This window comes from Leishmania mexicana, chromosome 20, assembly GCF_000234665.1.
Source record: "Leishmania mexicana MHOM/GT/2001/U1103 complete genome, chromosome 20".
NCBI classification, from domain to species: domain Eukaryota; phylum Euglenozoa; class Kinetoplastea; order Trypanosomatida; family Trypanosomatidae; genus Leishmania; species Leishmania mexicana.
In genome coordinates this window covers 1,598,268-1,608,380 of record NC_018324.1, presented here as the reverse complement: position 1 = coordinate 1,608,380, position 10,113 = coordinate 1,598,268, and the positions used below count along the sequence as shown (strand labels likewise).

The window sequence follows — 10,113 nt, the reverse complement described above, 5'->3', positions numbered from 1 at the left end:
ATACTGAGAGAGAGTTGAGGGACAGAGATAGGATGAGCACGCGCGTGCACACACACACACAGATTTTGACGAGGACAGAGGCACGTTTGGTACAGAAGGAGAGAGGGAGGGAGAGCCACACGAAAGAAAAAAAAGTTCGCAGCACCGTGCGTTTCCCTCCGCAGGAAGAAAAGGAGAGAAGTGTCGTTGACACGGAGGACGCTTCATCTGCGCTACACTTACCTGGGTTTTTCTGTGTCCAGCCCCTTCTCACTCTCTTTCCTTGGTCTTCGACAGCTGCTCTGATGGTGTCTTATGGACACGGAGAGAGAGCAGGAAATAAATAAAAATTTAGACACAAGAGAAAGACGGAGCGAAGGGGGGAGAGAGCGTGTATGTATGTGTGTGTGTGTGTGTGTGAGGCGACCCAGAAGTGTCTAAATAGAAGCAAGACACAACATCGCTCTGAAAGAGCGGAGAGCAGACGAGCGTGAAAGTGTTGAGGACGAAAACAACGAAAAAAAAAGCGGTAAAACTTCATCACAAGCATGCCACACAAAAAGAAGAAGTGTACAATCAAGAAAACAAGAGAAGTGGTGAAGTGTCACGGGAGAGGAGCCAATGCAAACGAGCGAGAGACAAAGGGGTGGGGTGATAGGGGGAGAAAAGTCGTTGAGACGGAAGCACAGACTCCCAAAGAGCATTTTTCTTTTTTGGAAAACTCGCAAACAGCATGACTGAGCAAGAAGATAGGGAAGAAAAAAGAAAAACGCATAAAAGAAGGTGTCAACAGAACACAAACTTGGTTGAGCGTTTTATTTTTTTCTTTCTGATCTACGCTACTTGCCCCCTCATGACGAGAGGAAACACCTCAGCGTCGTATCAGGGTTCGGTGCCCCCACCACCACCACAAGGTGCGAGGAGGCCACGCAGCCCTACCATCCCTGCCAAACGCCGAACCACCTCTAGCCGTGATAGGATCAAGTACCTACGACGTACAGAGGTCAGAGCGATGCATGGTTACTGATGTTGACAACCAGGTCGTAAATGACGCTGCAATGGAGCGACCTCCGGCAGTGAACAGGCTTGTGCCACCCATGTGATAGCCAGAATGCCATTGTGACTCGAACATGTATCCCACCCAGTCCCTCACTGCCCACTGGTGGGGAACCCGAGCCGCCCCAAAGGGGGACGCACCAGGTGGTGAGCAGCGAAGTTGTGGGAAGGGTAAAGTGTGGAGCGGAGGCCATGCTTTCAGGTGGCTGAGCCGGCACTGCTCTGAGGCGCGTCTACAGCTGCTTCGCACCACGTGATGGGACCTGTGCCAGACCGGGAGTAGAGTGGAGTGTCACTCATGTTGTGCGGCAGAATGGACAAGTCGGGGGAAAAAAAACATCTACTTGACGTGCTCTGCGCGCGTGCATCTTGCCTCTTGTGTTTCCTTTTTGTTTTTTTGTCAATCTGTTCTCCACATACGGTCGCGGTCTGCTGAGCGATGGCAACAGTTTGGCCTTTTTTTGTTGTTTTGCACACATCTTCGTTCGTCTCTGTGCAACCTATTCGTCCCTTCTTTCTCGCTTGTCTCTGTTTCACGAATGTGCCTGAAAACACTTCTGACGGCGTTGAGTTCGGATGACACGTGTAAAGAAACAACTACCACCACCACAAAAAAAGAATGTTTTACTCATCCCCACAGAAAACAGAGAAGAACAAACGCAGACTGAGGGAGGTGCTACAGTGGAGGCGATGCGCATAGCCCCCCACCCCACCCCTCACTCTTCCCTATCCGTATTTCTACAGTACTGTCTCCACAAACATACATGCAGTTGTGAGAACCACTTCGCTGTTCTTTTTTTTCTTGTTGCTCCTGCTCGATGTCGATTGTCGCCATCTCATTCTCTAAGACCGCGTTCTACACCGTGTTGAGAGCGATTTCGCGTGGCGCCATGTTTCACCTTGCCATGTAGTGTAGCACTGGTGATGTGGTGACGTGGTGAGGGGGAAGAGCGACAGACTCCTCGCGATTTATAGGCAAGGACAGTGGAAAAAACATCGAATTTCGCTGGCACCCCTCTACACCACTAAGAACGGAGAGGAGTCACTTGTACACGTACAACTTCACTTGCGCGCGTGTGGGACGACGTGCAGATATGCGTATTACGGGGGCGCGACGTGCATGCACCCGTCCCTCCAGCTTAGCACGCACGCGCATACCCGAACACACGCACATGTACTCAGTATCTCATCACAGCCATAGATGGTTAATGCCTCAGCGAGAACAACAAAAACATGTGTTACTCACATCCCACAGCGAGCACTACACCTTCCCACTCAAGCAGAGATTCAGGTAAACGAGAAGTTCAACACAAGCAAAGGAGAGGACAAGTGGAATGCAAAGAGAGGGATCGAAAAGCGAAACACAGTGAGGCGAGAGAGGCACAGTCGACCCCTCTTTGTTTTCCCCGCGTTCTTCGATGGTGTCTGGTTCGACTTCCCTTGTCAGAGCACGTCCGGTGCATCTGTGCGGTCAAAACGAAAGGAGGAGAAAGAGAGCGAGAGCTAGGTGAGGAAGAAGGGAGGGAGGGAGGGGCCTGGGAAAAGAAAAAAAATTAAAACATACACACGAGAAAAGAGAGCTGCTTCTCAGACTTTTTGGGGGGGAGGAAGGGATGTAAACACAGCACAGCAAGCAAAACGGGGGTAGTGAGAGGGAAGCACTCAATAAAGAAAAACCAAAGAACAGAAAGTGGCAAACATAGAACGAGGCTGTGATCACACATAAAAAAAAGGTGTCTGACGAAAAAAAAACAGAAGGGTAGCCCGAAATATAAAACACGGGAGGAGGGATCAGAAGAGAAAAAGGGAAAAAGGGGGTAACACGGAAGAGGAAGTAGTGGGGATGAACAGAGAATGAAAGTGCGCGAGTAGGGTCGTCACACAAAGAGAGTGAGAAAAAAAAGGGGGAGGATGGCAGGGAAGTCGGCGTCTCAGTTTTCTGTGTTGGAGACGCATACCAGAGTCACGCTCAGCGAGAGATAGAAAGAGAGACGAGTGACGCGCACACACACACATACACTTTTTGTATCCCTAGCCAACAGAAGCCGTCGTGGAAGAGGAAAACAGAAAGAAGTGGGGAAAAAAAAACATCTTGTTCGCTTGCGCACGCACTCAAGCGTGATCACACACACCTCACGCACGCACTCACACAAGATTCCGTATCACATTCAAAGCAGAGAGGGGAGAGGAGCTGAAGATCGGGGACAGAAAGACACGGCGGAACAAGAAACACACACAAAAAAAGAATGATCTTGAGAGCAAGAAGAAAATAATAATAAAAAGAAGAACCGAAGAATCGCACGCTTGGAGAAAGAAAACGAGTAGATGAGTGACTTGCAGAATCAATCAAAAAGGGTGAAAAAATGAGAGAAACAAGGCAGACGCCAAGTAGACGAAGTGACAGGAGGTAGGGAGCAAAGAGGGAGAGATACAAAAAAAATAATAGGAGGGGAGGAAAGGGGAAGGATGGGGGGCAGGCCAAACAGAAATAGTGTTGCCTTTTCTATAGTCTTCTTCTTCTGAAAGAAAAAAAAAGAACACCTTGTTTCTGTCCTTGTTTTTTCCTTGTGCTTCTCAACATCGTACGAGAGAGGGGCACGCGCGAGGAGTAGATGGGCAAGTAGCGACGAGAGCGAAGAAAGATGGAGAGAACACATACCGACAGAAACGTTAGAAAAGCAACTCAGAAAGGAGAGGCTCAAGAAGCAAGCGCGCGGAAAAAGTGGAAAAAGAGGGGATTCAGACGCCAAGAGAAAAAAAAACAGGGAAGTAGTGAAAAAAAAATGAGAAAGACGTAAAGACATCGTGAAAAAAAATGAAAGCAAGCAAACAAAAAAAAGCCTTCAGCAGTGACAGAGAGGCTCGCACTTTCTCTCACTGGGGATGCCCCTCCACACCTTCTGTTGTTGTTTTTTCCCCCAGCAAAAAAGGAGAAAAAAGAGAGAGACGGGTGAAAGACCGACAGAGCCACGACGCGTCGCCACAGTAATACGAGTGCTAAATACAGGAGAAAATGAGAAGACTGGATCAAGAAGAAAAGAGCCGCTTCTTACACACACGCACACACAAAAAAAAAGCGGGGGAGAAAAGCGAGAACAGTGGAAGGCGTATATGAGAATCACATGGTCACGCCGAAGAACTCAGGGAGTGAGAAATAAAAAAAGAAAACGAAACACTTAGAGAGAGAGGGAGGGAGGAAAGGAGAAAGTGAGATGAACGAAACACGAAAAAAAAAACATGGAAAAGGGAAAAACAGAAGACCACCGCACGAGAGGCAGTGAGGGATGGAGATAGGGGGGTACCCATATATATAAAGTTGAGAAAAAAAGAGGGGAACATTCAGGAGAGAGAGAAAAAAAAGCACAAGAGAGATGTTGATAGTGTCTCTTTAAGATGAAAAAACACGCACACGCACAGAAAGCTAGGCATGAAAAGAGGCAGAAGTGGGGAAGAAGAAAAAAAGAGAAGACTCCCTAGAAAGGGGAAGGAGGAGAGTGCGTCACCACCGTAAAGCAAGAGGCGAAGACAAAGTAGACAAGAAAAAAAAACTGAGACGATGAAGAAGCAAAGTGTGAAGACATTCACACACAAACTTCAGCCACTCAAGAAAAAAGAGGACGCTGCACAAAAATGGGAGAGATTGAAGGCGCACTACAATGCCTGCATCACGTGTTAGGAATACGTGCGACTGTAGGCACTCCATTTTTGTTGCTGCTCCATGCGTGTATGTTCGTCCCCTCGATACCCATCCTGTGTGCGTGTTTGTGTGACCGTGTGCCCTTTCCCTCCGTTGGTGCGTGGGATGGAGGTGCTCGCGATCACACAGACGCAGAAAGAGAGGAAGAGAGGGAGGAGCGCAACGAAAGAAAAGTAAAAGGCAGCCCTTTGACTAAACTAATCTTGAAAGCTTCTGTGTGTGCGTGTGTACAGGAGAAGAGGGAAAAAGGTGGGAAGGGCGAAATCAAGGAGACGGAAAAGTCTTGCTCCCTCTCTTCTCTCCCCCTCAATTCTATTCACGCCTGGCTCTTCCGCTTACTTCTCTTTCTTCTACTTTTCGCAAAGGGGGACAGTCGCACTCTTTCTCGTCCTTGTCCTTTTTCCCTTTTTGTTTTCGACGCTTGATTTTTTGTTGCCTTTTGGTGTCTCGATCGATCATTTTACAGAAATATTTACTTCGCGTATGTACAGAGGGGGGGGGAAGAGTTTATTCGTCTCATTGTGCGGAAAGAAAAAAGAAAGAGAAGAGGCAAGAAAAGAAACGAGTGCATGTGCCAGTCTCCACCTCCTCCCCTCCGTGTGTGTGAGCATGTCTTTGCAGATGGGCGAAACCGCGTGCACACGCATAGAAAGAAGAGGAGAGAAGAGTACGAGGACAAAATGGAAGATTCAAAATAAGACGGCTTTACCGCATAGAGACCTCGATGTCTTGCGTTGCCTTGTCCTCTCAGGCTCCCATCTTTGTGCCTCTACTGCGTCTCAACGAGAACGTCGAAGATGTCGTAACAAGCACCCAAACAATGCAAAGAAAAAAATGCCCATCATCGTAAGCCACAACAAGAAAAAAAGGAAAAGATGCTTACACACAAACACACAAGACATGGGCAACAACAGAAAGGAGAATAAATGGATCGAACGGAGATTGGAGCGAGGTAATGGAGTCACGGGACTGGAAACTCAAGAAAAAAAAGAAGAAAAGAGAGAGACACACGCACACATATGGCAGCAGTGATGGAGAGCGGAAGAGCGGAAAGAAACAAAAAAAAATGAGACAAAAGAACAAAAAGAGCAAAGAGAGAGAGACACACACACACACACCAGACAGGCCGAAAACGAAGACAGTCGAAAAAAAAAGAAAAAACGAACGAGAAAGAGGCAGTCCTCGTTGGGCCAGCGAGGAGAGAAGTAAGACAGACACATCATCAAAAAAAAGGGAGAGGAAGAACTGGAACAGGAAGGCAAAAAGCACGCAAAGAAGCTAAAAGAGGGCATATAAATATATATATATATAGCTAAAGGCGAAAAGAAAAAAAGGTGGAGAGCCCAGAGGAGGAACCGATGAAAGGCGTTGGAGGTGATGGAGGGCAGAGAAGAGAGGCACGCAAGTCGAAACAAAAGAAAAGAAAACAAGGCAGTTCCTCTCTCAAGTAAAACGAGTAAGTGTACAGCGATAAAGCGAAAAGAGGAAGAGGGAAATATATTTGAAAAGATATAAAGGAGGAGCTGAGAAGAACCCACGCGAGAAAAATGTGCAAAATATTTTTTTTTGATAGAAGAAAACGGAAGCAAACATGAAGAAGAGGTGTGCAGATAGGAGAGAGGAAGGCGTGGAGGGACAGTCGCGAATCTTCGATATACATCAGTGTCTAGGCCTTCTCTCTTTTTTTCCTTATGGGAGGGGTTCTTTGATTTTTGCCTTCATTGCCCACTCCTCTCGTTTCCTCCTTGCTTCGTTTTTTTTCGTGCTCTTTTTCGGAAATGAAGGAGCAATAACAGCACATAGTAGTACGTGGTGTCTAGAAATACAAAGGTATATTGTTCGTCTTGTTTGCCTCTTCCATGCGCGCATGCGGGAAAGCAGAAGAAGAGGGAGGCGCGTGTATGAGTGTTTTTCTTTTTTTTCGGAGTGGGTGGCATAGACGGTGCTGTAGATGAGAGAAGTCGCTAGCTGCATTTCTAGAGGCACCCAGTCGAAAACACACATCGCGAGACGACAAGCAGCGTCGTAAAGAGGGTAGTAACAAGGAGCACAGACAAGCGCACGTGCGGGGCGGAGATGCGGTGATGGTTTTGTTGTATTGTGTACACAACACACGCAGAAGGCAAACAGAGGCGAAAAAAAAAAGAAAATTTGAAAAAAAAAAAACAAGGAAGAAGGGAGAGAGCGCGAGAGATCGGGCATTGGAACGCAGTACGGGCAACAAAGCCGAAAAATGAAGGAAAGGAAAAAAAACGAAAGAAAACACGCCAAAGTAAACGAAAAGAGAAAATGGAAAAGAACGTCCAAGAAAGCGGGGAGACAAAAAAAAGGTCAGAGAGAGAAGGGCCGGAGGGTCTAGCACAAGTAAAGCAACTACACTTGATGCGCCCCTATCTTCCCCCAGTTGTCTCTGTTGTTCTGCTTCTGCAGGTGGCGGTGATGGACTGAGAGACGGTGGTTAGAGCAAGAGCATCCCCAATCGCTCTTTTGTTTCTCTCCTTTTTTTGTTGTTGTTGCTATTGTTTGTGGGAGTGCATGTCCAGTCGTGAACTTTCTGGCTTCGCAAGTCGCAAAAAAAAAAACGAAAAAGGAAGAGGAAGGACGAAAAAAAAAGAAGCGAAGTGATCCTCGTCAACTCATGATGTTGTGTTGTTGTTTTTTTGTTTGTTCTTCGCCCCTTCGCAAAATGGGGGGAAAAAACGCACACTGGTGAAGAAGAAGGGGAAAATAAGAGAGCCGCAACGAGCCGTAAAGCAGGCCTGACGAGAACCAGGACACACGTGCGCTGGTGCGCACGAGGCATGCAGGTGACTGGCACTGTCGCTGTCAATGTTAATCACTGCGGTGTGCGTTCGCGCTCAAGGAGACATGACGGTGGCGCATGCGTGCTGCGGCTGAAAATGGCACAGGACATAAGGCGAAATCCCAGCTGAAGCCATCTCAGAGTGGTAGTCGCGGATGCAGGGAACCGTGCCGGCGCTGGCGAGCACGTACGCCGAGGCACCGAGGGGTTGTACCGAGGCTGCAGGGGCGGTGACGGCGGAAGGGTTGGAAGCTGTGGTGGGCGTGAACCCCAGCGGCACATGCGCGTGTACGAGCGCTCCTCCCGGCGAGAACGTGGGTGAGATGCTCATTCCCGACGACGGGTACTGCTGCTGCGATGCAGTTGTAGTGGGGGAGCAGTAGATGCCACTGGCTGGGTTCTGTGCAGTCATGCCAAGCGGTAGAAACGCGTGGCCGACGCTCGGCGCGACTTGGTGAGCCACCTGTGTGAAGACTGGCACAGCACACTGCATCACCTGCCCAGTGCTATTGGTAGTGTACACGGTCGAGGTCGTGACAGCGGGGTAAGTGCTGAACGCCTGTGCGGGCTGATGCCGCGAAGAAACACCGAGAGTAGAAACCTCCATTTCCACCCCTACCATCGACTCTACGGGTGCCACGGTGAAGGGCACGGTGGCGGCTGGGGCGGAGTGGACCGGGTGCATCACAAACGGGCTGGCAGGAGAGCATCCCATCGGCACGCTCAATGGCGAGGCGGTCATCATCACCGACTGTCCAGTGGTAGTTGTCGCCATAATACACGGCACCGGTGCCGGCGCGGCAGACACAGTCGGAAAGCAGGCGGCTGGGGTGGCGGTGTACGGGCATGGGGCAGCGCTGCAGCGCTTGGAGACGTTGTTCAGGAACGAATGGTGCAGCGCTTGCGTGCAGCTCAATCGCTGCGACTCGTCAGGATTGAGCAGGTCGCAAATCAGGTCCACAAGCAGCTTCAGCTCCTCCGAAGTCCCGTCCACGTCTGACTCGCCGTAAGGAGTGGCGGTTAGCAGTGCGTCCTCCTCCGACTTGGCGCTCGGGACATCGGCAGTACGGTGGGACCAAAGCTGCTGGTTGCCGGCGATGTGGGCCTCTTGCAGCTTCTGCATCTGATGCTTTCGCCACCGCTGCAGTCCCAACTCGCGAGAGGAGAGAATCCACTGTCGCACGTGCTCCCGCCGCGCGTCGTGCGACACGAACACCATGGGAAGCTGGAACTGCGTCGCCAAGCACCCCAGCGTGAGCGCCGCCTGAGATGGATGACCGACGTGCTGCACAATCAGTGAGAGCTGATGCTGCAGGCTTTCGCCCGGGAAAAGCGGCTTTCCGGTGAAGAGCTCGAAGAGGACGCAGCCAACACTCCAGGAGTCGATGGCGGTGGTGTATGGAAGCCCACACAGCACCTCCGGCGCGCGGTACCAGAGCGACTGCACGTCGTAGTAGGTGTTCTCGTTAAAACGGCGCACGGCACCGAAGTCGATCAGGCACGTGCGGCAGTATGGATTAGCGTCGGGGTTGAGCTGCGTCCGCTCCTGAGACTCGCTACCCTTGTTGCCCAGAGCGTTGCGATTCACACGAACGTCGTTGCGGGTATTGTTGCCGGTGCCGGAGGCGCCGACTGCAGCAGCTGACATGCCGAAGAGTGCATCGAAGCTTCCGCTGTGACGCATGCCAGCACCGCTGATCGCAGCTGTGGTGTCGCCGCTGCCGCGCCGTCCGTGCTGTTGCTGCGAGTAGCCCCCGAGACGGTTGCCGGTGCGCGGGGAGAAGCCCATGTTCAGATTGCTGTCCTGGAAAGCAGCGCTGTGCGTGTTCCCAATGAGGGAGTCAATCGAGTTCGTGTTACGCCACAGTTGGTTGTGAGCATTGGTGTTGGTGTCCAGCTTCAGGGCCTCCTGCCCAGGAGCCAGCGCGTTCGGGAAGTTGTTCTGCTCGCCACTCTTGTTCGACGATCCACTGCTGGCATTCTCGCTGGTGAAGGACCCCAGCATGGGTGAGGAGGAATTCGAGCTGACGGGAGTGCTTCGGCGCAGCATGATGTTCTCGGGCTTGATGTCGCAGTGAATGTACCCACTGTTGTGGAGCGAGGCCAGCGCGCGCAAGACGCGCAGAGCGACCTGGCGCACTTCGCGCAGTGACAGCGGACCAAATCCACGATGTCGCAGTACCTCGAAGAGGTTTCGGTCCAGCAACTCCGAGACGATGCACACATGCCCGGCGTCCTCAAAGGAGTCCAGAATATTCACGGAGTCTTCGTTTTCCTTGAGGCAGAGCAGTGCGCTGATTTCGTTCAACGCGGAGCGACGGTACGCGGCGTCACTCTGCGCGACCTTCACAGCGACATCCTTGCCCGTGACAGTATCGTGGCATTGAATCACCTGCCCATATGTCCCTGTACCGAGCACCTTGTTTGGGATGTAGCGGCCCTGCTGGAAGGCCGCCGGAGGTCGGTAAGACTTCATCATCGTGAAACGCGAGAAATACACACAAAGCTACGGCCAGTAGCGGACAAAAGAAAAGGAATGACGTACCCTCGTATTAGTGGTAGTGTAGTAATGCGTAAC

General features: G+C 50.8%; 1 protein-coding gene across 1 annotated transcript; it reads right to left on the bottom strand.

Annotated features, from left to right (window-relative positions):
• Positions 1-7,590: 7,590 nt before the first annotated feature.
• Positions 7,591-10,014, bottom strand: LMXM_36_4250 (protein kinase-like protein; the record flags this gene model as incomplete). Its single annotated transcript, XM_003874734.1, has 1 exon — positions 7,591-10,014. The coding sequence occupies one exon, from the start codon at positions 10,012-10,014 to the stop codon at positions 7,591-7,593; it is 2,424 nt and encodes an 807-aa protein (XP_003874783.1).
• Between the last annotated feature and the right edge of the window lie 99 nt (positions 10,015-10,113).